At 48.7% G+C, this 27,153-nt stretch overlaps 4 protein-coding genes across 4 annotated transcripts; 1 reads left to right on the top strand and 3 right to left on the bottom strand.

Moving 5' to 3' along the window:
• On the top strand, positions 2,249-8,813 carry LOC8062892 (phospholipase D gamma 1). Its single transcript, XM_002464998.2, has 10 exons — positions 2,249-3,970; positions 4,550-4,666; positions 4,915-5,109; positions 5,884-6,132; positions 6,242-6,310; positions 6,399-6,546; positions 6,683-6,831; positions 6,937-7,107; positions 7,647-7,844; positions 8,100-8,813. The coding sequence occupies exons 1-10, from the start codon at positions 2,399-2,401 to the stop codon at positions 8,391-8,393; spliced, it is 3,162 nt and encodes a 1,053-aa protein (XP_002465043.1). The 5' UTR covers positions 2,249-2,398; the 3' UTR covers positions 8,394-8,813.
• LOC8062893 (protein HOTHEAD) lies at positions 8,981-11,436 on the bottom strand. The gene is made up of 3 exons (XM_002467578.2): positions 10,933-11,436; positions 9,766-10,817; positions 8,981-9,665 (listed from the first exon to the last, which is right to left on the bottom strand). Exons 1-3 carry the CDS (start codon positions 11,018-11,020, stop codon positions 9,057-9,059), a joined length of 1,749 nt encoding a protein of 582 aa, XP_002467623.1. The 5' UTR covers positions 11,021-11,436; the 3' UTR covers positions 8,981-9,056.
• On the bottom strand, positions 11,929-12,957 carry LOC8063177. Its single transcript, XM_002467579.2, has one exon. The coding sequence runs from the start codon at positions 12,841-12,843 to the stop codon at positions 12,460-12,462; it is 384 nt and encodes a 127-aa protein (XP_002467624.1). The 5' UTR covers positions 12,844-12,957; the 3' UTR covers positions 11,929-12,459.
• Positions 17,872-21,881, bottom strand: LOC8063178 (suppressor protein SRP40). Its single transcript, XM_002467580.2, has 3 exons — positions 21,075-21,881; positions 19,261-19,462; positions 17,872-18,588 (listed from the first exon to the last, which is right to left on the bottom strand). The coding sequence occupies exons 1-3, from the start codon at positions 21,609-21,611 to the stop codon at positions 17,948-17,950; spliced, it is 1,380 nt and encodes a 459-aa protein (XP_002467625.1). The 5' UTR covers positions 21,612-21,881; the 3' UTR covers positions 17,872-17,947.

Consider the following 27,153-nt stretch of genomic DNA (forward strand, 5'->3'; position numbering starts at 1 on the left):
TGGAGCATTGGCAAGATATAAAAGGAGCCGTATGGTAGATCTTTTTGGTAGAAGGATCACAAATTGCCAACGCTTTCATTATAAATATCTTATTCATTTGACTGATAAACCATAATAAAAAAATAAAAAAAGAAAAACACAGCTGAATGTCGTATACCATACGTACGTACTACACAGCGATCTACGCGGTGAACGGATGGAGCCATTCGTGCCGTGTGCGTGTGCTTCTCCACCTTGCGCGAATCGTCCCGCAAGCAGGTTGAACAGAGATCTCGGCCTTGTTTAGTTCTCAAAAATTTTGCAAAACTTTTCAGATTCCTCGTCACATCGAATCTTTAGACGTATGCATGGAGTATTAAATATATATGAAAATAAAAACTAATTGTATAGTTTGGTCGAAATTGACGAGACGAATCTTTTAAGCTTAGTTAGTCCATAATTAGACAATATTCAAATACAAACGAAAGTACTACTATTTCTATTTTGCAAAAATTTTTAGAACTAAACAAGGCCAAGACAAATGAAGAAATCCCTTACCGCCTTTTTCCTTACGGTACGGATGGATAAAGATCCTACAGTAGCCTTTTTCATCACAAAGGATAATCTATACCTATATATAAAGAGGCAGAATTTCAGTCTGCCCACTTTTTTCTGCCGCCACCTAAATCCATCCGGCTCGGAATCGGCGGTAGCTTAAGAGAAAAAAGATCCGCTGCCCCAGAGGTATCCTGGGTCTCGAAGATAGGGGACGAGCCCTCGCCTGCTGCCGACCGGGACACGGCCTCGCGCTTGCCTACTGCTGTCCGAGATGCGCGCTCGCTTGCCGCCGCCCGGTTCACGGCCTCGCGCTCGCCTGCCGCGCCCAGGACGTGCTCTCGCCTGCCGCCGCCCGGAACACAGCCTCATGCTCGCCTGCCGCATGGGTTGTGCCCTCGCGAGCCGCATAGCTACGGAGCACCGAGATAAGAATTGGATGGGCGGTGTGGAGATGGAAGGCGTGGTCGCGTGGAGACGCAAATTGTCCGGTAGTGGAGCTAGATACATCTCCCCATCTCCCATGCCTAGAAATTGTCTGGTAGTGGGTCCCACCCATGCCTAGATTTTTCTTTGGGTAAAAGGTTACTGTGGAAAAAAAATTTTATTCTGAGATATTGACTTTATCACATTAGTGAGATTAAATGATAAGCTATCGTGAATAATATATGTTATTTATCCATAAGCACAAATGATAAGTTATTTAGTAGCATGGAATCCATATGAGATAACGTGTTGTCTAACTCAAATATGGTGTGCCCATGAAAGGTTATAGAAAACAAAAAAAATTGAAGCAAAAGTATAAAAATATCTTTGAAAATTGCTTCTAATCTCCTTGGCATAAAATCACTAACGTTTAGAGAAAATATAAGTAGTCTTCTAAGTTCTAATTGAATGATGATGGTCCTCTAGAGAAAAAAAATTAGATTGATACTTAATTAAATGACAATAAACGTAGTAAAGTACAATCTTATACCCCCTACGTCCTAAAATACATCATGTTTTTGACTTCTAGACAAATTGTTTGATTATTTGTCTTATTCATATTTTTTTATAAATGATAAATAAATAAATTATTATTAAAGTATATCTAATAATAAAAGGTCACAACAAAATAGATAATATTTATATCAAATTTTGAATAAGATGAACGGTCAAATAAGATGCCTCAAAGTTAAAAGTATCACTTATTTTGGGACAGATGAAGTATCTATTTACCTATAGTAACAATGATGTTCTTCCCCGGCTCCCACATAAATAGATGTCTTATTTCTATCGTTGTTTGTTATTAACATTCGATATTTTTTCCCCGTTGCAACGCACGGGCATGTTTTGCTAGTAATAATTAAATAAAGAAATAGAGTATCCCGATCACGTCGTCATCTTTCTCCGTTTCGTAGCGTGTCTGCCTGGCCAGCAACGAGTCTCTCCCATCTCTGTCACGTGCCTTTCAACATGACGGAGAAGAGAGAGACACACACGGCCCCCGCAGGTGGCCTTCAACGTTAGGACCGAGGCGGTGATCGGACGAAGTGGTCAGCGTCCAAATCCACACGGCCGCTGGCGTGGCGGCGGATCCAATCGGCGGGCCGGTTCCGGCCAACCACCGTCCGGCTTCTTCCGATCCCATTCCGATTCCTCCAAAGTCAACATCATTTTTTCTTCAATTCGTACCCGTAGCCACCCGCCGTCGTGGTCGCCACCCACGACTCTTCCACCTCCGGCCTCTCTGGCCGTTTTCAATTTCGGACTACACCACAGGGAGAGAGAGAGAGAGAGAGAGAGAGAGAGAGAGAGAGAGAGATATCAATCGAAGGCGGAGCCGTGTTGAGAGCAACCAAGGAACCAGGCGCCCCGGGCGGCGATGGAGAACGGCAACAACGGCGGCCACCCGCCGCCGCACTACCCGCCGTACCAATACCCGTACCCGCAGCCGCAGGCTCAGGCGCAGCTGTATCCTTACGGGTACCAGTACCCGCCTGCGCCGCCGCCACCGTCGTCTGCCGCGCCGGCCGCGCCGTACCTCTCTCCGTCTCCATCCTTCCCGAGCTATGCCCCCGCCCCGCCCCCGCCGCAGCAGCAGCAGTACCACTCCGGCCCGCTCCAGGCGTACCCACCCACGCCGCAGTACCACGCCTACCCGCCGCCGCCGCATCCATCGCCTTACGGCCACGGGTACAACCCTTACCCATCCCCGTACTCATCCTCCTACCCGAGCACCAACCCTAGCCCCAGCCCCAGCCCGGGGCTTTCTCCCAGCTCCAGCTTCCACCACCAACACGCCTCCGCGGCGCCCGAACCCCCGTCGCCCGCGCCCTCCGCGCCGTCCTACCCCATCGAGGATGTCCTCGCCACCATGCGCCTCTCCGACCGTCACGACTACGCGTCGTCGCCCTCCGTCTCCGCGCCCCCGCCCTCGACCCCCTTCTCGGGCGATGGAAGCAGCCACGGCGGCGGGATGCAGGTGGTGCCCTATGGCGCGGCCGCCGGAGGCTCGCAGCACGGAGGCGGGATGCAGATGGTGCCCTACGGCGCGGCCGCGGGAGGGTCGCAGCACGGCGGCAGCTTCAGGGCATCACTCAAGGTGGTGCTGCTCCACGGCAGCCTCGACATCTGGGTGCACGACGCCCGGCACTTGCCTAACAAGGACATGTTCTCCAAGAGTGTAGCTGAGTTCCTCGGCCCGCGCATCACCAGCGCTGTTGGCAGCAAGATGTCCAGCGCGAACATGACCAGCGACCCCTATGTCACCGTCCAGGTCTCCTATGCCACCGTCGCGCGGACCTATGTCATCCCCAACTGTGAGAATCCAGTCTGGTCGCAGAACTTCTTGGTGCCAGTTGGGCATGAGGCTGCCGAAGTCGAGTTTGTTGTCAAGGACAGTGATGTCTTCGGCGCTCAGATCATTGGTGTGGTGTCCATTCCCGCTGAGAAGCTTCTGACAGGGGCCAGGATTCAGGGTGTCTACCCCGTTCTTGAGCCCAATGGCAAGCCATGTGCTCCAGGAGCTGTACTACATTTGTCGATACAGTACATCCCCGTCGCTCAGCTCACAATGTACCACCATGGCGTCGTTGCTGGTCCAGACAGTATTGGCGTACCTCATACTTACTTCCCGCTTAGGCGTGGCATGAGAGTGACCCTGTATCAAGACGCTCATGTGCCTGATGGTTGTCTCCCAGACATATGGCTTGACAATGGGCTGCGCTACCAGCACGGGCAGTGCTGGCGTGATATCTATGATGCCATATGTCAGGCAAGGAAGTTGATTTACATCGTGGGGTGGTCTGTTTTCCACACAATCCACCTCGTGAGAGATGGCACTCAAGCTCCATCACTTGGGGACCTGTTGAAGATGAAGTCACAAGAAGGGGTGCGTGTGCTGCTGCTTGTTTGGGATGATCCTACATCAAGGAGCATTCTTGGATATAAGTTGGTATGTATTATTATCTATCAAGTTGAAAATATGCTGCTTTAAGGTCTTCACGCTACAAAAGACATAATTTTGTGTCTAGAAACTGTAATTCTGTCAATGTTAAAATACTTATAGATGCCTTTTCAAGTTAGCTGCATGGTAGCACCAGTGATATTTCTCTGTTATTGGAATTGGTACACAAATTTCATGATTAAACTTTATGGCATTGAGCAAACTATGATGTAACCTTTGTATTTGTTTCTGTGGTGTTCAAGTAAATGATTTGCAGAAATACTAGCTGTCATCTGTACTCTATAGTATTAAGTGAATATTCATCAATGTAGTTTCCAGCTTTCCTATGATATACTCCGTCCGTTCTAAATTATAGTTCAGTTCAGCTTTGTCCTCAATCAAACTTCTCTAACTTTAACCAAGTTTATAGAAAAAATGCACCAACATCTAAAACATCAAATTAGTTTTACTAAATTCTCCATGGGTAGTTTGGTGGCTTATTCACTAGACATTTGATAACATGCTTTTCACATATTTCATGATGTTTAAGAATCGAGTGCATCATGTTTATGGAAGTTTCAATCGTAGGATGGTTTCATGGGCACACGAGATGAGGAGACACGCAGATTTTTCAAGCATTCTTCAGTCCAAGTGTTGCTGTGCCCACGATCCGCTGGGAAACGCCACAGCTGGGTGAAACAGCAGGTTATCTCTATTCTCAAATGTCAATGGTGACGATGATGTACAAATTTACCATTCATGATAGTTCATATTTGTTTTTTGTCACAAAGTATTACACCAATCTTTACCATACGTGTACTTGTGTACACCAAGCATAGTTGGGGCCAACGACCCCCCTGGCCCCACCCCTGCCCTGCGGTGCCGCCGTTGCCCCTGCTTGCATTGTGTTTCTTGAGTTCCATCTATTTATGTAAGAAGTTTGTGCGGACCAGGAAACAGGAACCATTTTTACTCATCATCAGAAAACAGTTATTGTGGATGCTGATGCTGGCAACTATAGGAGAAAGATAGTTGCTTTTGTTGGAGGCCTTGATTTATGTGGCGGGAGATATGATACACCTTGGCATCCTCTGTTTCGGACTCTTCAGAACGAGCACAAGGAGGATTATTACAATCCAAACTTTAATGTAAGTCTTGTTTCTGTGCAGTTTCTTATGTAATGATTCCTAGAATTTCCTTAACACTGAAATGTAGGAACCTTTTATGATATTTTGTTCTTAGTTCATCAAAAGGAAAATAATTTAAGGTAAGAAAAACAAATATTAACATTGCCCTATTCTCTGTCTTTTCTTTGTGGCAATACGGAACATAGTTCTTTGCCATTTTCTAGCATATGAAAAAATATTAGTGCTTGCCCTATTTTCTTTGTGGGCTGTGTATTCTCAAGAGATTTTTTGGTTCTCCCTCCTGTTGCATTTTGGTTTTGCACCACTTGCTCCACAACCTACTGACCAATCCTTGGATGAATGGTGGAGAAAAGTTGATAATTCTGCTAGTGGAGGTTTGAGGAAGGGTCTGAATTCTCTAGTCATTTTGGGAGCCTGGAGCATCTGGCGGCACAGAAATGATTGTGTTTTCAATGGCGCAACCCCAAATGTTATTATGGTGCTGGCTTTGGGAAGGGAAGAGGCCCATTGGTGGAGCCTGGCTTGAGCCAAGGGGCTCTCTGTGCTCACTGCCAGAGGAGCAGTCTAGAGGACTGATGTAGCAGTCGGGTTGTTCTTTTGCTTTTAACCAGCGATTTAATTTCCTTGTAGTAGTGGGTGTTTGTGTGTGTGTGTATTTGGGTCTATGTATGACTCTCTTCTTCTATTAATACAATGATATGCAGCTCTCCTGCGTGTTCAAGAAAAAAAATATTCTGTGCTGATCCTGAAACAATTCTTCTCATTATTTTGCAGACAGTTGATGCTCGTGGTCCAAGGGAACCTTGGCATGACTTGCATTCTAAGATCGATGGTCCAGCTGCTTATGATGTTCTACAAAACTTCCAGGAGCGTTGGTTAAAAGCGGCCAAACGCCATGGGATTAAAAAGTTGGCAAAATCGTATGATGATGCTCTGCTCAGTATTGAAAGAATACCAGATATTATAAACATAAATGATGCAATATATTTTAGCGACAATGATCCAGAGACATGGCATGTTCAGGTGTTTATAGCATTCCTATTCCTACATAGTTGAAAAGGAAAACCAACTTTTATCCCTTTGTGCTATTTTTCCTTGCAAGCACTGAATTTTCTTTTACTTTGGAATTTAGGTGTTTCGGTCTATTGATTCAAACTCTGCCAAGGGATTTCCAAAGGATCCACGAGCAGCAACCATGAAGGTAACTGTTATCTACCATCTAGCAATGCTATATTTGTAGGATTTTCCATTTTGATGTTGACTAACACTTTTTGTGCTTTGGCCAACAGAATCTTGTCTGTGGAAAGAATGTACTTATTGACATGAGCATACATACGGCTTATGTCCATGCTATCCGGGCAGCCCAACATTATATTTATATTGAGAATCAGTACTTCATTGGTTCTTCATTTAATTGGGATTCAAACAAGGATTTAGGTAAATTATGAGTGTCAACTTTTGCTTTGCATTCTTCTATATGCACAATGTTTCTTCCAGAAAAACATTGTACAGTCCTTTACCCCTTTTCTCTTCTTACTACACATTTCACTTGAAAACTTTTTCTACATGTCAGGGGCTAACAATTTAATTCCAATTGAAATTGCTCTCAAAATTGCAAACAAGATTAAGGCAAATGAAAGGTTTTCTGCATACATAGTGGTTCCTATGTGGCCTGAGGGTAATCCAACTGGTGCTGCAACACAACGAATTCTTTACTGGCAGGTTAGATTCACAGTTCTGTCATTGCTCATTTCTTGTTTCATGTGTTCCTGTAGATGATATGTTTTCATATTGCTTAATCATGTCTTTTTTATATTTACACTGCAGAACAAAACCATGCAAATGATGTACGAGACAATATACAGGGCCTTGAAAGAAGTAGGCCTGGATGATATGTATGAGCCTCAGGATTATTTAAACTTCTTCTGTCTTGGCAACCGTGAAGTTGATGACAGCACTAGCAATTCAAATGCTTCAAATACAGCAAATAATCCTCAGGTAAACTTTCTTGTTTTTGTTCAACAAATTATGCTGACTTAGAGAGCAATTTTAATTTGTTGAAGCAAAAAACATTTCAGTTAAGTATTAAATAGTGTAGGTAAAAATACGAGTTATGTGACCTTTAGGTGGACTTTGCTCAACAGTTCTCCTTTTTCTTGGCAAAGTACTGATATGGTTCCTTTAGACTGTATGTTGAAGTGTGGAAACATTAAGATTTGGATTTTGTCCATCTCTGCCACTGATTTTTTTTTTGGGAATTCTACATCATGATGATTCTTAAAGGATATAGGTTATTGTTTGAAAAGAACTTCTTGGTCAATGACTGAAGTGATTTGACTTATGGATGCTCGACAGAAAAATGTGTCTTGTGGATAATGAATTAGCTCTACAAAAAGTTGCTACTTGTGGATATTGAACTTGTAATCGTTATTTAAACATTACTTGCCCTCATGTAATCAGTGTTGGAATTGACTTCATGCTGTGTTCTTCTCCTGTATATAACATGTATTCAAGCTTATTTTGCATTTAATGTTCAGGAACATGCTAGGAAAAATAGGAGATTCATGGTCTATGTACATTCAAAAGGCATGATTGTGGATGATGAGTATGTTATCGTTGGATCGGCTAATATTAACCAGAGATCCATGGAAGGAATAAGAGACACAGAGATTGCGATGGGAGCGTATCAGCCACAATATACATGGGCTAATAAGCTTTCTGCCCCACGTGGACAGGTATTGCCCCTTGACTCAAGCTGACAAATATCTGGTGTACCATATTTATCGAGACATACAAAACTGGGCTGTGCCCCTAAGCTTTCATGATGAGATTGGACTTGGAAGTATTTTACTTTCATGTCCTTACTGCTACTGCTTTGCTGAGGCTATACATTAGTTTCAGCTGTTTGTCATGTAGGGGTGCAATTGATTTCACGACGCAGCTTGCGCCATACACTAAATTTAATCTATTGATTGATTTTCACTTTGTAGATTTATGGCTACAGAATGTCCTTATGGGCTGAGCATATTGGAAGCATTGAGGAAGACTTCCACTATCCGGAGAGCCTGGAATGCATGAGGCGTGTACGGCATCTTGGGGAAGAGAACTGGAAGCAGTTTGTTGCCGATGAGGTGACAGAGATGAGAGGCCACCTCATGAAGTATCCAGTAAGCGTTGACCGTAAAGGCAAGGTGAAACCACTACCAGGATGCACAACATTCCCAGATTTAGGTGGGAACATCTGTGGCTCATTTACAGCCATCCAGGAGAACCTCACAATATAAAATTTAGTTTTGCAATTATATAATGCTGATGGCCTCTTAGGGACCCTGGAGATCAAAGATAGAGCAGTAGATTTGTCCAAAAAAAAAAAGATAGAGCACTAGCGTATCCTCTTTCTTGAGAGCGTATAGATAGGGTGAAGATTTTGCAAGAGCTACAGGTAGGCAAGTAGGGGAAGTGCTAATAGGGCTTTATCCCCTTGCCCTTTTTCTTGATTCAATTGGTACATATAAAGTAGGTAATCAATTTGTATCGTTATTGGGTACCTCCGTACCTGTATAGAAAAATTAAAGAGGTTCAGGAATCACATTTGGACCAACTGCCAAGATATTCCATGTAAATCCCGAAAAGTAAATGTTTAGTGTAAATTGATCCTGCAGAGTATTTTGAAGTGTTTCCCCCTTTTGGGGTTTTTGATGAAATCGCGAATTCCTTTATTTCTTGATCAGCATAATTCTCATTGTTCTCGTGAAATGCTGAGCAATGCATCTCAAGGGGTTGGAATCAACAAGCGGAAGCTAGAAGTATGTCTAGAGGAGATTAAAAAATGTCTAGAGAAAAATAAAACCTACTCTAAAGCAGTTACCCATCAGTTACAGATGTACGTGTTGATATTCATTACCACAGCCAAGACCATGCTGAAACTTGAAACCACTCGCTCTCGATCATTTCCTCCATCTCTGGGCCTGAATTTTCACCCCCATATACCTTCCGAGCATCATGACGGTGGCCTGCGGGTTGGTCCCCGGGGAGTACTTGAACGTGGAGCTGTCGATCACCCTGAGCCGCTGCACGCCGAACACCCGGTAATCGTCGTCGACGACGGCGCCGACCTGGCATCCGCCGTGGTAGTGCCAGATGGTCATGACGGTGTCCCTGCAGTACTGCTCGGGCGTCCGGGAGTCGTTGACGTGCCGCGGCAGGAGGTTGACGGGGAAGTTGGCGGAGTCGGTGAAGATGGACTCCACGGACGCGTTGGCGTAGGTGAAGTTGGCGAAGGCCCGGGACTGGATCACCCGCTCGATCGTCTGGATGCCGTGCACGCACCGCTCCAGGTCCTCCGACTCCTGGAAGTAGTTGAACGTCACCGCCGGGTTCGCGCGCGGGTCGGCGGACCGCAGCTCGATGTGCCCCGACGACACCGGGCCCAGGATCTTCTCCAGGATGAAGCCGCCCCGGAACGCCCGCCTGTCCAGCCGCCGCATCGCCTCCGCCGCCCGCTCCAGAGCCTCCGGGGTTCTCTGCTTCGGCGGCAGCGTGCCCAGCTGCCCGGTCTGCCGCAAGATGATCCGTCAGTAGTCAGTACATTTCATTTCCGGCGGCTATGTTGCTGTCAGTATGGAACGAAGCACCGACCGGACCGACCGACCACACCTGAGGAGAGAAGAGGCCGAAGTTGCGAGCTAGGCGGCGGGCGCCGTCGGAGACGGGGATGCCGAACTCGGAGCCGCTGACGCCCTCGATGAAGCTGCCGAACCGGGTGATCCCGACGACCTGCACGAGCGAGAGCGTGACGGGCACCGGCGACGGGATGAACACCGAGTTCATGGGGTTGTCGGCCACGCCCTGCCCGACCATGGGCTGGTCGACCAGCACCTGGATGCCGTGCGCCTCCAGGTGCGCCTGCGGTCCGACGCCGCTCAGCATCAGCAGCTGCGGGCTCCCCAGCGTCCCCGCGGACAGGATCACCTCGTTCTTGCCGCCGTCGCGGAGGTACACCCGGTGCTGCACGCCCAGCGGGTCCGTGAACACCACGCCGTACGCCACCGGGTACGGCACGCCCTCTTGCTGCCTGAAGAGGATCCTCGAGACGGTAGCGTAGAGGAACACGGTGAGGCCCCTGGGCCGCGCGTGGCGGAGGAAGTCGGCGGCGGTGTGCCGCTGCCCGCTGCTGTCGAAGATGGTGCCGCCGATCTTGGTGCCCGGGACGTGGTCGAAGGTGAAGCCGTTGTCGGGGGTGACGCCGGCCTCCAGCAGCGCGTCGCGGAGCGCGGCCTGCCATGGGGGCACGTCCGGGCGGAACACGAGCGCGCGCTCCACCCAGTGGTACGAGGAGTTGACGAGGCGGGTGTCCCACCCGGCGGCGCGCACGTAGTCGTTGCTGGCCCGCGTGTAGAAGCCGGCGTTGAGGCAGCTCCCGCCGCCCAGCACCCGCGCCCGCGCGTTCACCACGCCGTCCTCGGAGATGAACCGCTGCGCGGGCGACGCCGGGGACGTGTCCGCCAGCGCCTCCGTGAAGTGCTGCTGGTTGGACATGTTGCGGTAGGGGAGGCCTCCGCGCTCCAGGAGCAGCACGCGGGAGTGCTCCGACAGCGTCGCCGCCAGCGGGCAGCCCGCCGTGCCGCCGCCGATGACGATGTAGTTGTATTGCGACACCAGCGGCGCGTCCTGCGCGTGGCGAACGAACCGCAGGTTCTCCAGTGGCTCTGCACATACATATGACCATGCACCGATTCAGACGTTTGCAGAAGTGCAGAAAATCCAAAAGAAAACAAAAACGCATGACCATATTCACGGCATGCAGTCCGGCACGGCACGAACCATCCTCCGAGAGCGCGACGAGGCACGAGGAGCCAAGAACGATGGCCAAAACCCCCAGCGCGGCCGAGCTCGCAAGCCCAGGCGCCATTTTCGCCGGCTAATCAGCAACAGCAGTGATCAGATATGAGAAAAGTTCGGCTCGCTTATATATTGGGAGTTAGCTCATGGGTAGATCAGGAGTAGATGTTTAAATAAAATACTGCACGGTTGTTCTACGGTGCAAAGATGAGCTGCGAGGAATCGAGCGAGGAGGTGATAGTTTTACAAAGGACAATACATGGTTTGCATAATAGCATGCTGGAGGGATGGTGAGCTTTTTAAACGGAGCTGGATGACGATATGCGTCAGACGAATTTGTTGTGAGCAGCAAGCAGGAGAGTTTACTTGCCAATCTTGAGATTATTTTTACAGGTATCATGTGCATGCTTTTCATACATGAACTGGTATATAGTATTTGTAATCTATGTTTGATTCGGCCTCCCCGTCTTGCTTTACAGGACATATGGCCACAACACCTTATTTTGGGATCATGTATGGCCGGAGGGGAGACAGTTAAGGCCTTGTTTAGATCTATTTTTTTTTAGGATTTTGGACACTGTACCACTTTTATTTATATTTGATAATTATTATCTAACTATGAACTGACTAGGTTCAAAAGATTCATCTCACAAATTACAAATAAACTATACATTAGTTATTTTTTAATCTATATTTAATGATTCATACATGCGTCCAAAGATTCGATGTGACGAGGAATCTTGCAAACTTAAATTTTAAAGGCGTCTAAACAAGGCTTAAAACTTGCCTATGGAACTAAGGGGGTGTTTAGATCCACATAAAATATAAAATACAAAATGCCAAGAGTGATGGAATGTAAAATATCAAAATTTTCAGCGCTATGTTTAGTTTCATCCAAAATGCAGAATTTATTATCCTCATGAGGGCCTCTTGAGGCTTTTTTGAGCTTTTTTGGCCTCTCAAGACCAAAATCGAAAATAGAAAATAACCACCTTCTTACCAAAAATTTTACATGATGTTTAATTTTATTATACAAAATAATAAACCAAAATCCAATTTTTCTTGGAATAGAACAAGAACAAAACACCCCTAAATAGACCACGGCAATACTACCGCTCCCGTATGCGAATGAAATGGCGTTCACCGGCACAGCCACGGCGGCGCGCAGCCACCTACCGTCCTACCATGTTCACACTTCCTCTCTTCGTTGCTTAGCCCAAGCCCAACAAAGGAAACGGAACGAAACAAATCAGGACGACAGTGTCCCGGGCCGGGCACGTCAGGGATTTACAGCAGTGCCACCTCTTATTTCTGCTCGTAGTCGAGCTCTCTTCAGATGCAGGATGTACAAGGCAGAGGACACGACTGGAACACAACGAGAGCGTTCCTGTCCGTGCCCGACCGCTCACGTCGTCGGCGCGTCGTCGCCGTCGCGCTCCATCGGCAGGAGAGGTTCCCGGCGATACATATACACATACAGGTCTGCGCGTGGTCTGGTGCCGTTTCACTTCACTTCTTGGCGCCACCGCCGTCGCCGGAGTTGGAGTTGGAGTTGGAGTCGGCGGCGCGCGGCGTGATCTTGATGACAAGGCCGGGGAAGACGTCGTCGGGGTCGTGGACGTGCGGGTTGTGCTCCAGGATGTAGGGGTCGCCGCACCTGGCGCTGATGCTGTGCAGCGTCTCCCCCTCCGCCACCACGTACAGCTCGTCGCACGGCCGCGCCGCCGCCAGCCGCGCCCCGCGCACCACCAAGCGGCGCCCGCCTCTGTCGTACTGCTCCTCGTCGTCCCCCGACCCGGCGAGCGATCCAACGACCATCACGAGCGCCAGCAGGGCGCACCACGACGCCACGTCCGTCGCCCCCCACCGACGCTGCCGCTGTCCGCCGGCCATCGTCACTGGTAAGAGGACCAATGTGAGCTTGAAGTTGTGTGTGTGTGTGTGTGCGTGTCTGAGGTAGGGGCTGGTTTATATAGACAAGGACGAGGACGAGGACGGAGACTCATGGAAGTGGACTGTCGTTGCACAGACACTGACATGAGTGGTTTCATGGAGACGTCGGCGTGGTGCGATCTGCGATCGAGCAAAAGACGAACATAGTAGTAGTACCAATCAATAATTCATCAGCATATATACTTTTTTTTCTCGATGATCATAGAGAACGTGTGACAGCAAAAGATGGAAAGAGCAGTACAGAGGCACGTCAGAACTCACAGCCAAGGACACATGTTTAAGCTGTTCCGAGTGTTTTTTAATCAGTCTTGCAAAAGTGAAAAAAAAAACATAGAAAAGTGTTGAGTGCGTCGCAAAGTGCCGCAAAGCCCATGGGCGGCACACCCAATTGTGGAACGTGATTCCACGCCTGGAGAAAAGGCTGCTGGTGGTTCATCCTGACAGGGCACAACTGCCACGATCTCCAAAAGTCCAAGAAATTAAGCAGCTTGAGGTCTGGTGCTGTGTCCTTCGTGGCCTGGCCATCGAAGCAAACCTTACCACTGTTTCGCTGCTGCTCACTGGACTCAGGGTCACTGCACGCCGCCCGGATCCCCGGCTTAGGGAAACCATCTGTGACATTTGTTGGATTCAGGGACTCGTTAGAGAGACGCGCACAGCCACAGGCGGTTTGCCGTGCTCCAGAACGAAGGTGAATCTTGTTTCTTGTAATAATGCATGCGATCGAGCATCCGAGCTCTGACGACGCTTTAACCCTATCCAGCCAGCCAGTGCGGCCGCGGTCACCAGTCTGCCTGCCACTGCCAGGCATCTCCATCGCGTCCCTGTTCTAGAGCTCGTGCGAACACGGCGACACGCACGCGTTCGCCACGGGCCACGGCAAACGGGCAGGGGCGGCAGCCGGCAGCCCGGCAGGTGGCGCGCGCGAGCTGCCTCTCGCTCGACGCACCTCTCCCTCAGCCCGACGCGTCGCCTCATCACTGAACCAGCTCAATATAGTTGGCCAAACGGGCGGCCCGGCCCTGGCACTATACGACACTATGCGGCACTATGTCTATCGTGCCGTGCCGTCTCGGGCCATCGTGTCAAACTCTCGGCCCAGGCACGGCACTATGGCTCCTTAACCGTGCCGTGCCGTGCCGTGCCGATAGGCACTGTGGCCCATCGTGCCCGTGCCGGCCCGTGGCTTTGGGAGAAGTCGAGAAGCTCATTGCGCCCTACCTCAAGGAGAAGATGAGCGCTACCGCTATCGTATAGTCAGGCGGGAGAAAGAGTGGCCGCAACAATGATGTGTCTGCGGCGCCGCCGACTAGGGAGTTAGGGTTTGAAAGGGTTGTGTGATGCTTATATACATGACTCATAATATATTCAATGGTCATGATCTATCCTCAAAGAATCAGATGATGGAAATAATCGTACCAGCGTCGTGCCAGCCTATTAATCGTGTCGTGCCCATGCCGGCACTGCGGGCCGAAGTTGCGGCCCAAGCACGGCACTACCACCGGGCCGTGCCGTGCCTGGACTGTGTTTTTTTAGTGTCGTGCTCGGACCGGCCTATCGTGTTAGTGCAAGATGGAAATCTATACAGCTCAAATTATTACTACTCGTCAGCGGATGGGCGCGGGCGTGGTCAGGAAACGAACTCCCATCCATCTCTGGTGTCTCACTGTCTCCTCAAGCTTAATTAATTCGCAGTGGCACGACCCGGCCGGCCATGGGAGGCTGTAGTAGTGTACTAGTCTCATGCGTGGAATCGCGCTTTGCGCTTTTTCAGACGCGCGCATGCTACGGCTCTTGCATGCAAATTTCCCATGCATCGCGGGCATGCGGCGGCTGTTCGCGCATGCTCGTTTCTAGCCGCCGGACGGAGTAGCAATCTTTCGTGCACGAGGGGAAAAAAAGAGAGAGCAGAAGAGATGTGTCTAGTGCGGACTGCGGACAACGGAGGCTGGGACCGCGTGGGAGGAAAGAAGCAAATGTTTCGGCTGTGCAGCGCAGTCGGTGGGTTAGGCCGGAGGCACACTTCGCTGTTCCACAGAACTGTCACGAACCCGGATAGCTAAAGGGGAATCAGAGGTGGAATAGCAAGAATTTGGGGATCTCAGATAACGAGGACCGAGAACGGTGATTATAGAGGGCGTTTTGATTAGGAGCCTAAAATTTTCTCACGAGAACTTAGGCCTTGTTCAGTTTGCAAAACTTTTTGCGCTTGGGCACTGTAGCACTTTCGTTTTTATTTGACAAATATTGTCCAATCATAGAGTAACTAGGCTTAAAAGATTCGTCTCGTAATTTACAGATGAACTGTGCAATTAGTTTTTATTTTTTATATATATTTAATACACCATGCATATACCGCAAGATTCGATGTGATGGGGAATCTTGAAAAATTTTGGGAACTAAACAAGGCCTTAACCCAAAAGCAAAACGCGAGCAATGCCGTGTCCACACAAGCTAACTTGTAGCAAGGTGAACAAGCAATACTCAGCAGCACTGCCAGGGAACACCGGTGCTACAGTGACTAGCATTGGTTTGAAAGCATCAGTGGTCATGGATAGGAAACGCCCGAGCGCAAGGCTCTCTGGACACCGTGACCGGTGACCCAACCGGTGCAACACCGGCGAGCACTGGTGCTCTTTGTGTCCGTGCGTTGCAACGGAAACACTAAATACCATAATAATATGTATATCAGAGTGTTTTACAATATTGATACCAACCATATTATATAAATCTTTTAAAAAAAGTAGATAACGAAAATATAACTCTAAATTTGATTGCGAAACTAAAACATCAATAACACGTTAGTAGGTCATAGCTACTTGTCTTTCATTTCTTTCCGACTTCCTCTATTATCATCTGAAATTTAGATGTATACAATACGTCAGTACCTAAGGATTCAAAATCCAAAATGTTTACCAACTGAAGAAGGCCTCAGGCGTTCGTGGCCTTGTTTAGTTCGCACAAAATTTTACAAAATTTTTTACATTTTGTATTACATCGTATCTTTAGACGTATGCGTGAATCATTAAATATAGACGAAAATAAAAACTAATTACAAAGTTTACCTATAATTTGCGAGACAAATTTTTCGAGCCTAGTTAATATATGATTGGACAATATTTATTAAATACAAATAAAAATACTACAATATCTATTTTTTTAAAAAAAAAATAGAACTGAGGCGAGAACGAGCACATTTGATTTTATTAGTCACATTTTCACTGCCTACATGCACTATCCACTCCACTTCCTAGTCCCTAGCCATGGCCATTGGCCTAGCCTAGGCACATGCTGACCGGCATGCATAGCCTGCATGACATTGCCGCCCACTTCATAGGCTAGCATGTCCTTGCAGCTATCTCACATTTGTGGCTTTGTTTTAGTTTTAAAAAGATTTGCAAATTTTTTTCAGAGTTTCTGTTATATCGAATCTTACGGTATATATATGAAGCATTAAATATAAATAAATAATAATAATTGCACAATTACCTATAATTTATGATACGAATCTTTTAAGTCTAATTAGTACATGATTGAATAATATTTTTTAAATACAAACAAAAGTGTTACCGTGTCTACTTTATAAAAAAATAGAAGGAAACAAGGCCTCTCTCACCTAGGCCTTGTTTAGTTCACCCCAAAAACTCCAAAACTTTTCAAGATTCTCCGTCACATCGAATCTTACGACATATGCATAGAGTATTAAATATAAATAAAAATAAAAACTAATTACACAGTTTGTCTGTAAATCGCGAGACGAATCTTTTAAGCCTAGTTACTTCATGATTGGATAATATTTGTTAAATAAAAAACAAAAGTGTACAGTGTCGTTTTTACAAATTTTTTTAGAACTAAACAGGACCTAAAGCTGTCATATTTCTCTGTGCATAGGCTAGCTTCGAAGTAGCTTGCAGGCATGACTTGACTGCTCTTCTTCTCTCTCCTTGGCGTGGAGCATGCGGGGGAGCGACGTATCCCGTGGGCGAGCGATTGGCCGGGTCCGGGTCGACGATTTACTTTGAGGCTTTTTAGTAGTAGGAAACAAGACGAGCACACAGCTCTTTCTGAAAGCCAACACCAGTGCGGGACAACCAATGCACATCAGTTTGCACGGTCGCACATCAAAGACATAGAAGAGAGCAAGACCGCAGGCGAGGGTTCGCTCATGTAGTGCGAAAACAATCACTAGACACCGCCGGTGGTGCAATCGGTGCAACAGACCGGTGTACACCAGAGTCACCGGTGTGACTGGCTACCGCGGCTACTACACAGGGGTTGCTCTATGCCAAAGCAGCGAGCACCGATGCCCACCAGTGCAGGAGACTGGTGCTCCCGATATGGAGATTGGTGCCCCGCAAACAACACCCGAAAATCAGAACTGGAACCAAAACTTGCTCAAATCAAAAGTAAATGCAACCAAACTTTGCAGAGAAGATCTTCAAGAACCTACGAACCTATCCCAATGAAAATCATTGCCTAGAACTAAGCCAAACTCCGAAGGTTGCAAAGATTTGGTTCAAGAACGGGGTCTTCTCCAAAAACCCAAAAACCAATCGATCTCAGCTCGTATTAAGTTGGATCGATTCACTTAAATAATAGGATCCTCACATGTCCTTACTCATCTCAGATCATCCAAAGAAGCTCCAAACAAAACCCAACTGTGAGATCGAAACACAAATGGGAGAAGGGGTAAAAGAGAGAGGAAGAACACAAGAACGCAAAATAAGGCTTTAGATAAAAAATGATACGATAGTCAAATTCAAAAATTTTCATGAACTAAATAAGGATCGCAACACAAAATGACTCTTTTTTTTAAAAAAAATGGTTGGTATGGGTTTTAAATAGAAGCTGCAGTTGGAGCCCGTGCCAAACAGATTCCGAGATTGCTACCGTTCCCGGCATTGCTCACTTCCTCCGACACAGGAAGGTCTTCTGACGCGCCCGGCCATGCAATTCTGCCAAAGCTAGTTGTACTAATCGTTTGCGACATGATCGATTTCCTTGCACGTTACTTACATCATCAACAAGCTAATTAAGTTCACATCTACACGAACAAACACCTCACCACCTCGATCACTAGTTGATCCACCAGCATCCCCGCCACCACAGCGCCGACCTCCCGCTCCTCCTCGCCGACCTGCATCCACCGCCGGCCCCGCTCCATCTCCGCCACGATGACCGCCCCGCCGCTGAGCACGTCCGCCAAGCCCCATCGCTCAGTTCCCGGGCCCGTGCCCTCCAACCAGCCCCTGGCCGCTGCGGCCACAGCCTCGCCGTCTACCACCCGCTCAGCCTTCCCTCGCAGCACGCCACCACTGGCCGCCGGCCCATTGAGAAGGAACTCGGCCTCGGCGTCGTGCGCATCCGAGCGCCGCCGGCGTTTCATCTCCACGAAGAAGTCCAGCACAAGCCGTTCGGACGCGTCGTCGTCCAAGCCGGCCGACACCGGCATGCCCATGAGCAGCGAAGTAAGGTCGTCGTCCTCGTCTGGCGGCACGTCGTGGACGCTGCCTGCGCACGCCGGCGTTGCCGCGTCTTCGGTACGGCACTGGATCATCTGCTGCTGCGGTGGGTCGTCGGCGGCGGCGGCGGCGGGGTCTGACGTGGTTGCGAGACGCGCCTCGAGATCCAGGGGGGCCAGCTCGTCGCAGCTCCCGAACCGTCGGATCTTGTGCGTCTTTCTCCCTGTTGCATGACAAAGGAAATTGTTTTAAGCATGTGTGTATACGTGGATGATTGCTTGCATTGGTTAATCATCATGTGGACATGAACACGAACACGCAGGCCTCTTGCCTTTTCCGATCGTCACTGGTGATGTGGGTCCAGCAGGATCTCTCTCCCTATCGTGTCCGACAGTTGTACGTAAACATTTGGCACGGCTTTTTGGATGTCCGTATCCTGTCCGGGCAAAAGACAGGAACAGAGTAGAACCCCGCACTGCCCGTCGAACACAGTAACACTTTTAAGATTTTTTTAGTGACTTCTTCTTTGACATTACATATGACCCCCCCCCCCCCCCCCCCCAATAATTCATGTTTGTCCTACTAAGCATGTAACAGTACTATATATATTGCCGCATTTGAGGGTATAAACCGGACGACATTTCTGAAGGCACGGTCAACTGCTCAGTGCCTGTGCCTCTGCTCTATCTGGTACGTTATTCCGAACTGACACGACGCCACTGCGCGTGACAACACGAACAAGTGACCTCAGCCAGTTCCGTGGATCAGCACCCGATCCGGCCGGTACGCAAGCCAGAACGTAAAGAAAAAAAAAAAGATCACTTTAGTCCTGAACCTGATTTTCTTCTACCTGCGACCATTTTTTTGTTTACCATATATGATGACGATGACTTACTGTGGAGACGTGCGAGGCTGAAAGAAGGTGAGCACGCGACGGCGGCGGCGTCCCTCAACTCCTCCTCGTCGTCGTCGTTGTCGAAGGGGAAGTCCATGACGCCCACGGGGCTGAGCTGCTCCTTGTCGTCCGCCTGCGACCCCGACGACGAGCTGGACCCCTCCTTCTCCTTGGACACCACCGTCTTCATCGCCACCACCACCTGCATCATTGCACGTACGGCAGACAACATTAGCAACAACCGCCGCTGATAATAATAACATGCAGATAACATAGCAGCATGCAGCAACAACTCCTTGTAGTAAATAATTGGGCGCTGGCCTCGCCGTGCGCGGCCGTCCCGGTCCCCGGCCCCGGTGGTGCCATGGACTGAACTTTTCGTACAAGACAAAGGAGCACAGACAGCAGCAGCACGGGCCGACAGCAGAACGTGCGGGCGCTGGATTAGGGAGATCCAGAGGTTTCCGTCGCTTGGCGATCGATCGATCGAACTAGCCGTAACGAACTGGGTGTGGCTAATGCTTGCTAATAATCCATCACTGCAGGTCAGGCCATTAAACCACATGCGATGCGATGCGATGCTTTGCAGTTGCAGTGCAGACAAAGATACGACACACGGCGCCGGCAGTGGTACGCCGTGGGCCTGGAGGATGGATGGGAGGTTGGTTTGGTACGCCACTACGCCGTGGGTACTAAACGTGTGTATGCCATGGCATGGCTGTTAGCGCGGGCAGCTGCGCCTGCGCTGCGTGGGCGTGGCAAATTGGCAAGCGTCGGCAGCCAGCCATCACTCCACTCGATCGCCGCTTCTTTTTACCGGGCTCGCTCACTTCCCTCGTCGACAAGCTCCGCTAGCTCTAGCTCGTTCACGTCCTACTGACATTTATGCGGGCAGCTACTTTTTTCCGCGGTCTGGTCCACAGCCCATGCATGCACGCCGCGGAGGCAGGAGCAGGACGCTGGGCCGCCCCGGGCAGCATCGACGTGCAGTTCAACACTCAACAGGGCGGTTTGGGTGGGTGGGTGGCCGGACAGCGAGTGAGCGCTAGGCAGTTTTTGCAGCGGTGGATGGACCAGTGCAGTGATCCTTCATTTTTCACTGCACTCATGCACTGCAACGACCGCCTATTACGGACAGGGCCACACAACTAGTACCGCGTACTTAAAAGCTGTCTCGATCAGAAGATTGGCTCTCGATCGCACCAACTTAATCGTAGAGTAGTAATAAGCTACTAGTCCACGACCTCGAGGTTAGGCCAGGGCCATCAGGGTAAGAAGCATTGCAAGGCACGATTAATTCTCACTGAAGCATGGGTCAGCAAAGGCATATTACTCTTCAACAGCGGGCAATGAACTACCTACAAAGAGGGCCGTGTAGTGTAGCACATGTTCGCCGTGCGTCAATGCCGTAGCTACGATGGGGTTTCCCTTGGATGCTTCGTGCGTGTAGATAGGCACAGTGGATCGATCGATCGAGAAGGTCCGCATCAATGAGCAGACCGCGTTCGGTTGGGCTAGTACGTACCCTGCCTTAATTTAGTTGCGGAATCAATGTGTGGGGCTTGGCTTCCGTGATCGTTTCATGGCTAAACCCACTTGCAAACAAGAGGCATACATACACGACATAAAGTAAAGTAGTAACTATAGCGTTTTAATACGTTAACGAAAGCGAGAGAGCGGAACAGGAACGAACGAGACGCCCTCAACTGAATTAACGCCCAATTATTGAAGCATAATGGTTGGCAATGGTGGTGTGTAATTGACTGAGCCATCAATCCGAGAGGAAAAAAAACCGGGATCAGGAATTACATTACCTCGTGCTCGTCTCCGGCGGCGGCGGCCTGCGAAGGATGATGGTGGACGCTGTCCTCGGTCGCCGACGAGAAGTCCGAGTCGGACTCGGACCGCGACCTCCTGCTCGTCCTCCCGGACGAGGAGTTGTCGCTGGACTCCGACGACGACGTCTCCAGCTCCTCGGAGCTAGAGCTAGAGCTAGAGCTAGAGCCACCGCAGCCGGCGGACGCGGCCGTCGTCGTCGCCGCGGCGTCGTCGTCGTCTGCCTCCTCGTCGCGGCGCCTACTCCAGAAGCCGCCTCGCCTGCTGAGCCGGCGCGAGAGGCTCCTGGAGAGGTGGGACAGCTTGCTCGGGCGGTGCCGCCGCAGGGAGAGGGAGGGCGACGACTCGAGGAGGAGGTGCCGCCGCATTGGCGCCGACGCCGACTCGCCCAGGCGGCGCGGGTAGCAGCGGAACCCCGCCGCGCTGCACGAGTCGCAGTCCAGCTCCAGGAGGTCCTTGAGCCTCAGCGGCGGCGGCGGCGGCGGCAACGGCGTCGTCCCACCCTCGCCAGCCATCGCCACGCCTGTGTCTGTGTCTGTGTGTGTGTGTGTCGAGATCGCCGGTCACTGCACGCGTGCCGCCGCTCTTTCCTGGGTCCCTGGTGATGATCTGTGGGAAGTTGGAACTCAGCACTCAGCTAAAGGTCGGTTGCCACGCGTGCGTGTGTGTGAACTGTGCTAGGCACTGAACTGATCAGCGCTCGAGCTCGAGTGGTTTTTAAGGGGCAGGCGGAAGGCATGGAATCGCGGATCGCGCGCTCGGCCGGCGCGCGGGTGCTGGGCAGCTTCCGCGGCGTGGCTGGCCGTGCCCGTGCGCGTGCGGGCGGGCATAAACAAATGCGCGAGTTGAAGCTTGTCTTGATGCGGGAGCAGGTGCTCGCTCGCTCGCTCCGGGCTGCGGCGGGGGTCAGCGGGGAGAGGCCGGCCGGCCGGCCAGGGTGAACAGGGCGTGGCGCCGCGCCGCGCGCCGTGGGTGTGGGTGTGGGTGTGGGTGTGTGAGAGTGAGGGTGGGAGCATTCGCGTGCGGCCGCGGGTTAAATATGCCCAAACGCACGGGGGATCCCACGCGACGAGACGGCAATGGTTCTGTGCCTAACAGCGTACGTACATGAATTGATGAGGCTTGGACCAGGCACTGGTGCACGATCGCGGTGGCAATGGTTCGTTGCCTTGTACACGACGAAACTGCACGGTGCCCCGGTTCGACAGTGGTAGACTGGTAGAAGTAGTACTAGTAGTAACGCGCCGGTGCGTGCGTGCGACAACAAACAGCTCGCCGCACCGCAGTCGGTACTGTACTTGCTTGGCCCTAGCTAACACACCCACCCTAAGCCCTAAGCCAATGCGCTTCCGCATGATCATCGGTTTGACGAGGATTCACAAAAACACCTGCAGGCAAGCGAAAAAATGTGAAGGGGGTGCTGGGGCCCCGTCCATGATTGCACAAACTGTGCCGTGCACCGATCGATGGAAAAGCCGGTCGCGCGTGGTTTGGTCTGCTCTGTGGGACACCTCGTGGTGCCTTGCAACGACGCGCCACATTGACTCGGTTTACTTTTTCAAAAAAAAAAGAAAAGAAAAGAAAAATTGACCCCCGTTTAAACGTAGAGATCGAAGCTGCGCATGGCGGTAACTAGTGGCAGGTAAAAAAATGTTAAGATCGAGACCGACGGCTGTAACTGTAACCGTCCTAGTATAGATATTCTAGCCAGCCTTGCACTCTGTGAAATGCTGGTTTTTGTTTTCGATGGATGATGGCGAGGATTAGTTAGTTTTTTTTTTAAAACTTTTATAAACACCATCGAACAACACGCATTGACCGCAGGAACCTTCGGCGCGGTTTCCCTGGGCTCTGGCGCTGTCAAACGAATCGATTCGATTCGCGACAGCCAGATTTCAATTCACTCCTGTACTGTAATAACCTTCTAGCTACCGCTACGAGTCAAGCTCCAGCTGACTGCCTCGCGTACGGAGAATCTGAGAATCTGCGTGTTATTTTAGTCTCTAGATTCGAGTTCCAGCTGTGTGTCCTCTCGGTGATTATGCTCCGTTTATTAACCAGGTCTTTCGACCTCGAACGCGCTCGATCTACTGTCCACCCATTTTTTTTCAATTTCGAATGCGCCGCGCGTGTGCAGGTGATGGATCGGCTCCAAGCCGGGCTCAAACTGAACCGGCGGTAGCAGGGGACAGATAGATGCAGGCATGCAGCGTGGCTGTGGCGTGCATGCACGGGCAGCGGCGCCGGCATAGAACCAGCCAGAGGCGCTTTAAGGTCGCCACTACTGGCTGCCTCCTCTCTCCTCCCTCGCGCGGTCCGTGCACGACGAGCAATCAATGATCAGCCCAAGTGCTCTTCTTGGACTATGATCACATCAAGATTGTGGTGGTGTTTGTCTGACAGCACTGTGGGGTTAAGTACTGATCGACTAGTCGTCCTCACGACCTCACGTATTGCCGTGACGAGTTCAGGAGGGGAATTAGTTGTTGTAGCTTGCACGGCCCGTAGGGCATGGTATGCTTGTGCCCTGTCGCACAGCGGCACGTCGTCTCCATCCGCCGCTTGACCTTTGGTTCCGCAGCTGCATCTGGCTGTGGAGACGTACGGCCAATACAGCACGGCATGTCGTGTTGTACCGATTAGGATCTTGGGAAATGCCGCGTTTGCGTTTCACTGCTTCCTGGGAGCAGCGAGCAACTGGGTGTTGTTTAGTTCCAATTTTTTTTTTTGCAAAATAGACATTATAGCACTTTCGTTTGTGTTTGAAAAATATTGTTCAATAATAGACTATCTAGGTTTAAAAGATTCGTCTCGTAAATTACAGATAAACTGTGTAATTAGTTATTTATTGTATCTATATAAATATAAAAAAATTTGCAATTTTTTTAGAACTAAACAAGACCCTGAACTTATTGGCACCGTGTCAGTAACTTTTTTTTACGGCAGCCCTTTTTTTTGATTGAACTGGAGGGGCTTTCGCCCCTGTAGAAATTTATTAATAAAAGTAGGTTTAGAAATTACAAGATACAAGACTTACAAAACTTACAGGATTAGGGGAGAGGGGGTGTTGAGTTAAGAAACAAAGAAATAGATGAAGAAAATTAGAGCTAAGAAGCAATCTATTGTAGATTTTGACACCATTGATCAAACAAAAGGCTTAGACTTGTCTTGACACGGTACGAGACCTTAGACAGTTCCATGGAAAAGGCTCTTTTGCATTCTTGGGTTGACATTAAGCTATTGTTGAAGATTGCTTCATTTCTTGCTTTCCAAATCGTCCAACTCATCAAAATGATTGCTATCATGAAAAACTGGGATCGTAGTTGAGTTCTCAGTGCCTGGATGTTCTGAACCGTGTCCCCATCTTGTATTATCTGTAAGTCAAGAGTTCCCCAACATTGTTGTGCGTATGGGCATCCCCAGAACAAATGATGTACTATTTCTTCCTGGGCTGATGTACAGAAAGCACAATTGAACGAATCCAGTTGCATTCTCCTTCTCTTCAGGATGTTTTTTGTGCTCAATCTATCTTTCATCAGTAGCCAGAAGAAGACTCTATGCTTTGGCTGGCAGTAAGACTTCCATAACCATTTGAGGGCAGGTTGAACCGGCTGATGACCCATCAGTAGTTTGTATGTTGTTTGAACTCTGTAGCTAGAGCTTTGTGCTGAGTATGTCCATACATCTTGGTCCAGCTCGTTTCTGTTGTACGTTTCCATCTATTATTGTATTTCCTAGGCTTGTTGAAAAGCTATTTGTGATAGTGGTAAATTGAACATGTTGATGATATCATCAATGGTGAAGGCTTTCCTAACATTGATCTGTTTGTCCTTTGTATAGCAATTACAAGAGTACCTGATATGATAACCGGAGAATTAGAGGGAATTTAGACGAGGTACAGCAAGGAATTAGAGGGAGACGACAAGAACAACAAAGGGGGCCTGGGTAGTAGACGGAGGAGGAAGACGAGTTCAGGTTTTGAGTTCTTCGATGACTCTCCCTGATGGCCGCTCTGGATTTTGTTCCTCTGCACCTATCCCAGCGATTGCTACTTGGAAGCCCATCCTGCAGCCCAGCTTAGAAGCCCATCTGGTAGCCTGTCCCTAACATTCTCCCTCGCTTAAAATGCGGCTTGCCCTAAAGGCACTCTTGAAGCTTCTAGGATCCCCTGAATAACTGTTGTTGTAAGTATGGAGCCCTGCTGCGCAAAATTGGATGCATGTGAGCTTCAGTTCATCTACTGGTCTCTGCTGATGGATAATGTTTAGTGAACACTTTCCATGACTGAAATGATGTGTGCCCACTGATGTCTAGTGCTCAAAATATTGCTGGTGCACAGCAAGTGATAGTTGACACCATTGGTTTTGAGCCACTTGAACCTCTTCCTTGATCTCATAAGAGTGATCACCCAGCCAACCGCAAGAATATTTGAAAACCCAAAAATGTCGAGTACATGGCACCCAAAACTGGGAGAAAACACTGAATGTGCATCTAAAGATTGTACTTGTCAACTCTAATTTCAGAGGTGATGACCAATGAGGCTCCAACTGATCGTTCCAGCACGTCCACTTTGATAGCAGAAGCACCTCCTCATTCCTAGAAGCATATGCACTGGCCAAGTAAGCAGATAGTAAACACACAGCTGTAACCTGTAACACCCTTAGTTTGCCTTCAGGTGGGGGCCAAGGAATCAAGATAGATGTAACACAACTTGTTCTGGCCCCAATAATAAACCATAGATCCTCAAATATTTCCCTGATTGGTGTCCATTGTTTTCCTCAAAATCACAACATATGCCTTAACTGGTACGACGAGAATCTCAAGAGTGGCCAGCTTGAAGAATAGATTGTAGCTAGTTCTACTAATAATTGATTGAAGCCAAAACTCAGAATTTTTTTTGATTGAACCAACAGTTGCAATATTGAATGAACCCGAAAACTCTGAGTAACACTTGCATTAGCTTCACTTACACATTTGCAACCCATTATTGCAAAAACAAACGCCAGCTGGCGCATTGACGCCATAGAAATGATCCATACTTAAAGCTGAGAGTTACTAAAGGGTTGGAAAATCACAGAAAAAATTGTTGGTGGCGGTGTTGTATGAATCAACAAGTTGTGACTAACCCCTCCTCCAGCATAACAACCAGTTTAGGCGAATATGAGTTGTCATAATATAATACCTAACTTATGAATAGCGGACAACCAGTTTAAAACTACTCATATTCGAAGCGAACAACCAGTTTAAAACTACAAATTAAAGGAGTCATTTATTTTGTCTTTCATAATAGCGGATGTGGGCAATTTCGATGCAAACTTAGAGGTTACTGTAGGACATCTTTGATAATGATAGAGGTGAGCAATTTTAGATGCAAACTTATGAATTATTTAGAATTATCTTTGATAGTGCTATATTACGGGTAATTTAAATTCAAATTTATAAGATTGTTTAAAATGTATAATATAATACAAAATATGAGTAGTTTAGGCGAAAATTTAGATGGATAGTTTTTAATAAAATAGAACACCACAATATCAAATGTGAGTAGTTTAGATGCAAATTTAGTGTGGCGCCATCCTGCCCCCATCGACGGTTCTGCTTCCGCTCTTGTCCATTGCAGCACCGCGGCGCACTGCACTGTTTGGTTAGATTCTACTAAAGTTTAGTGATCCCACTAAAGTTTAATAGTACCTTGTTTGGTTCTATTCACTAAAGACCACTAAAGCACTAAACAAAGACCATATTACCCTTAATTCATGCAAGCGAGGCGGAATTAATAAGGAGTATCCATTGTAATCTTTGCACTTTAGTCACTTTTAGCAACCCTATCTACTATAAAGCCACTAAACTTTAGTGACCCTTAAGAGAGGGTGTTTGGTATTTTAGTGACTAAAGGTGACTAAACTTTAGTGGGGTGAACCAAACAGCGGTCCGCTCTCCTCAATTGACTATAGATCAAAAAATCATCGAAGGCCAATCTATTCGGTCAGTTGTGCTCCGGGCTTCTCTCCTGTCAAAATCTTACAGCTTATTTGTTTGAGATTATCTATCGAATTT

This window comes from Sorghum bicolor, chromosome 1 (genome assembly GCF_000003195.3).
Source record: "Sorghum bicolor cultivar BTx623 chromosome 1, Sorghum_bicolor_NCBIv3, whole genome shotgun sequence".
NCBI lineage: Eukaryota > Viridiplantae > Streptophyta > Magnoliopsida > Poales > Poaceae > Sorghum > Sorghum bicolor.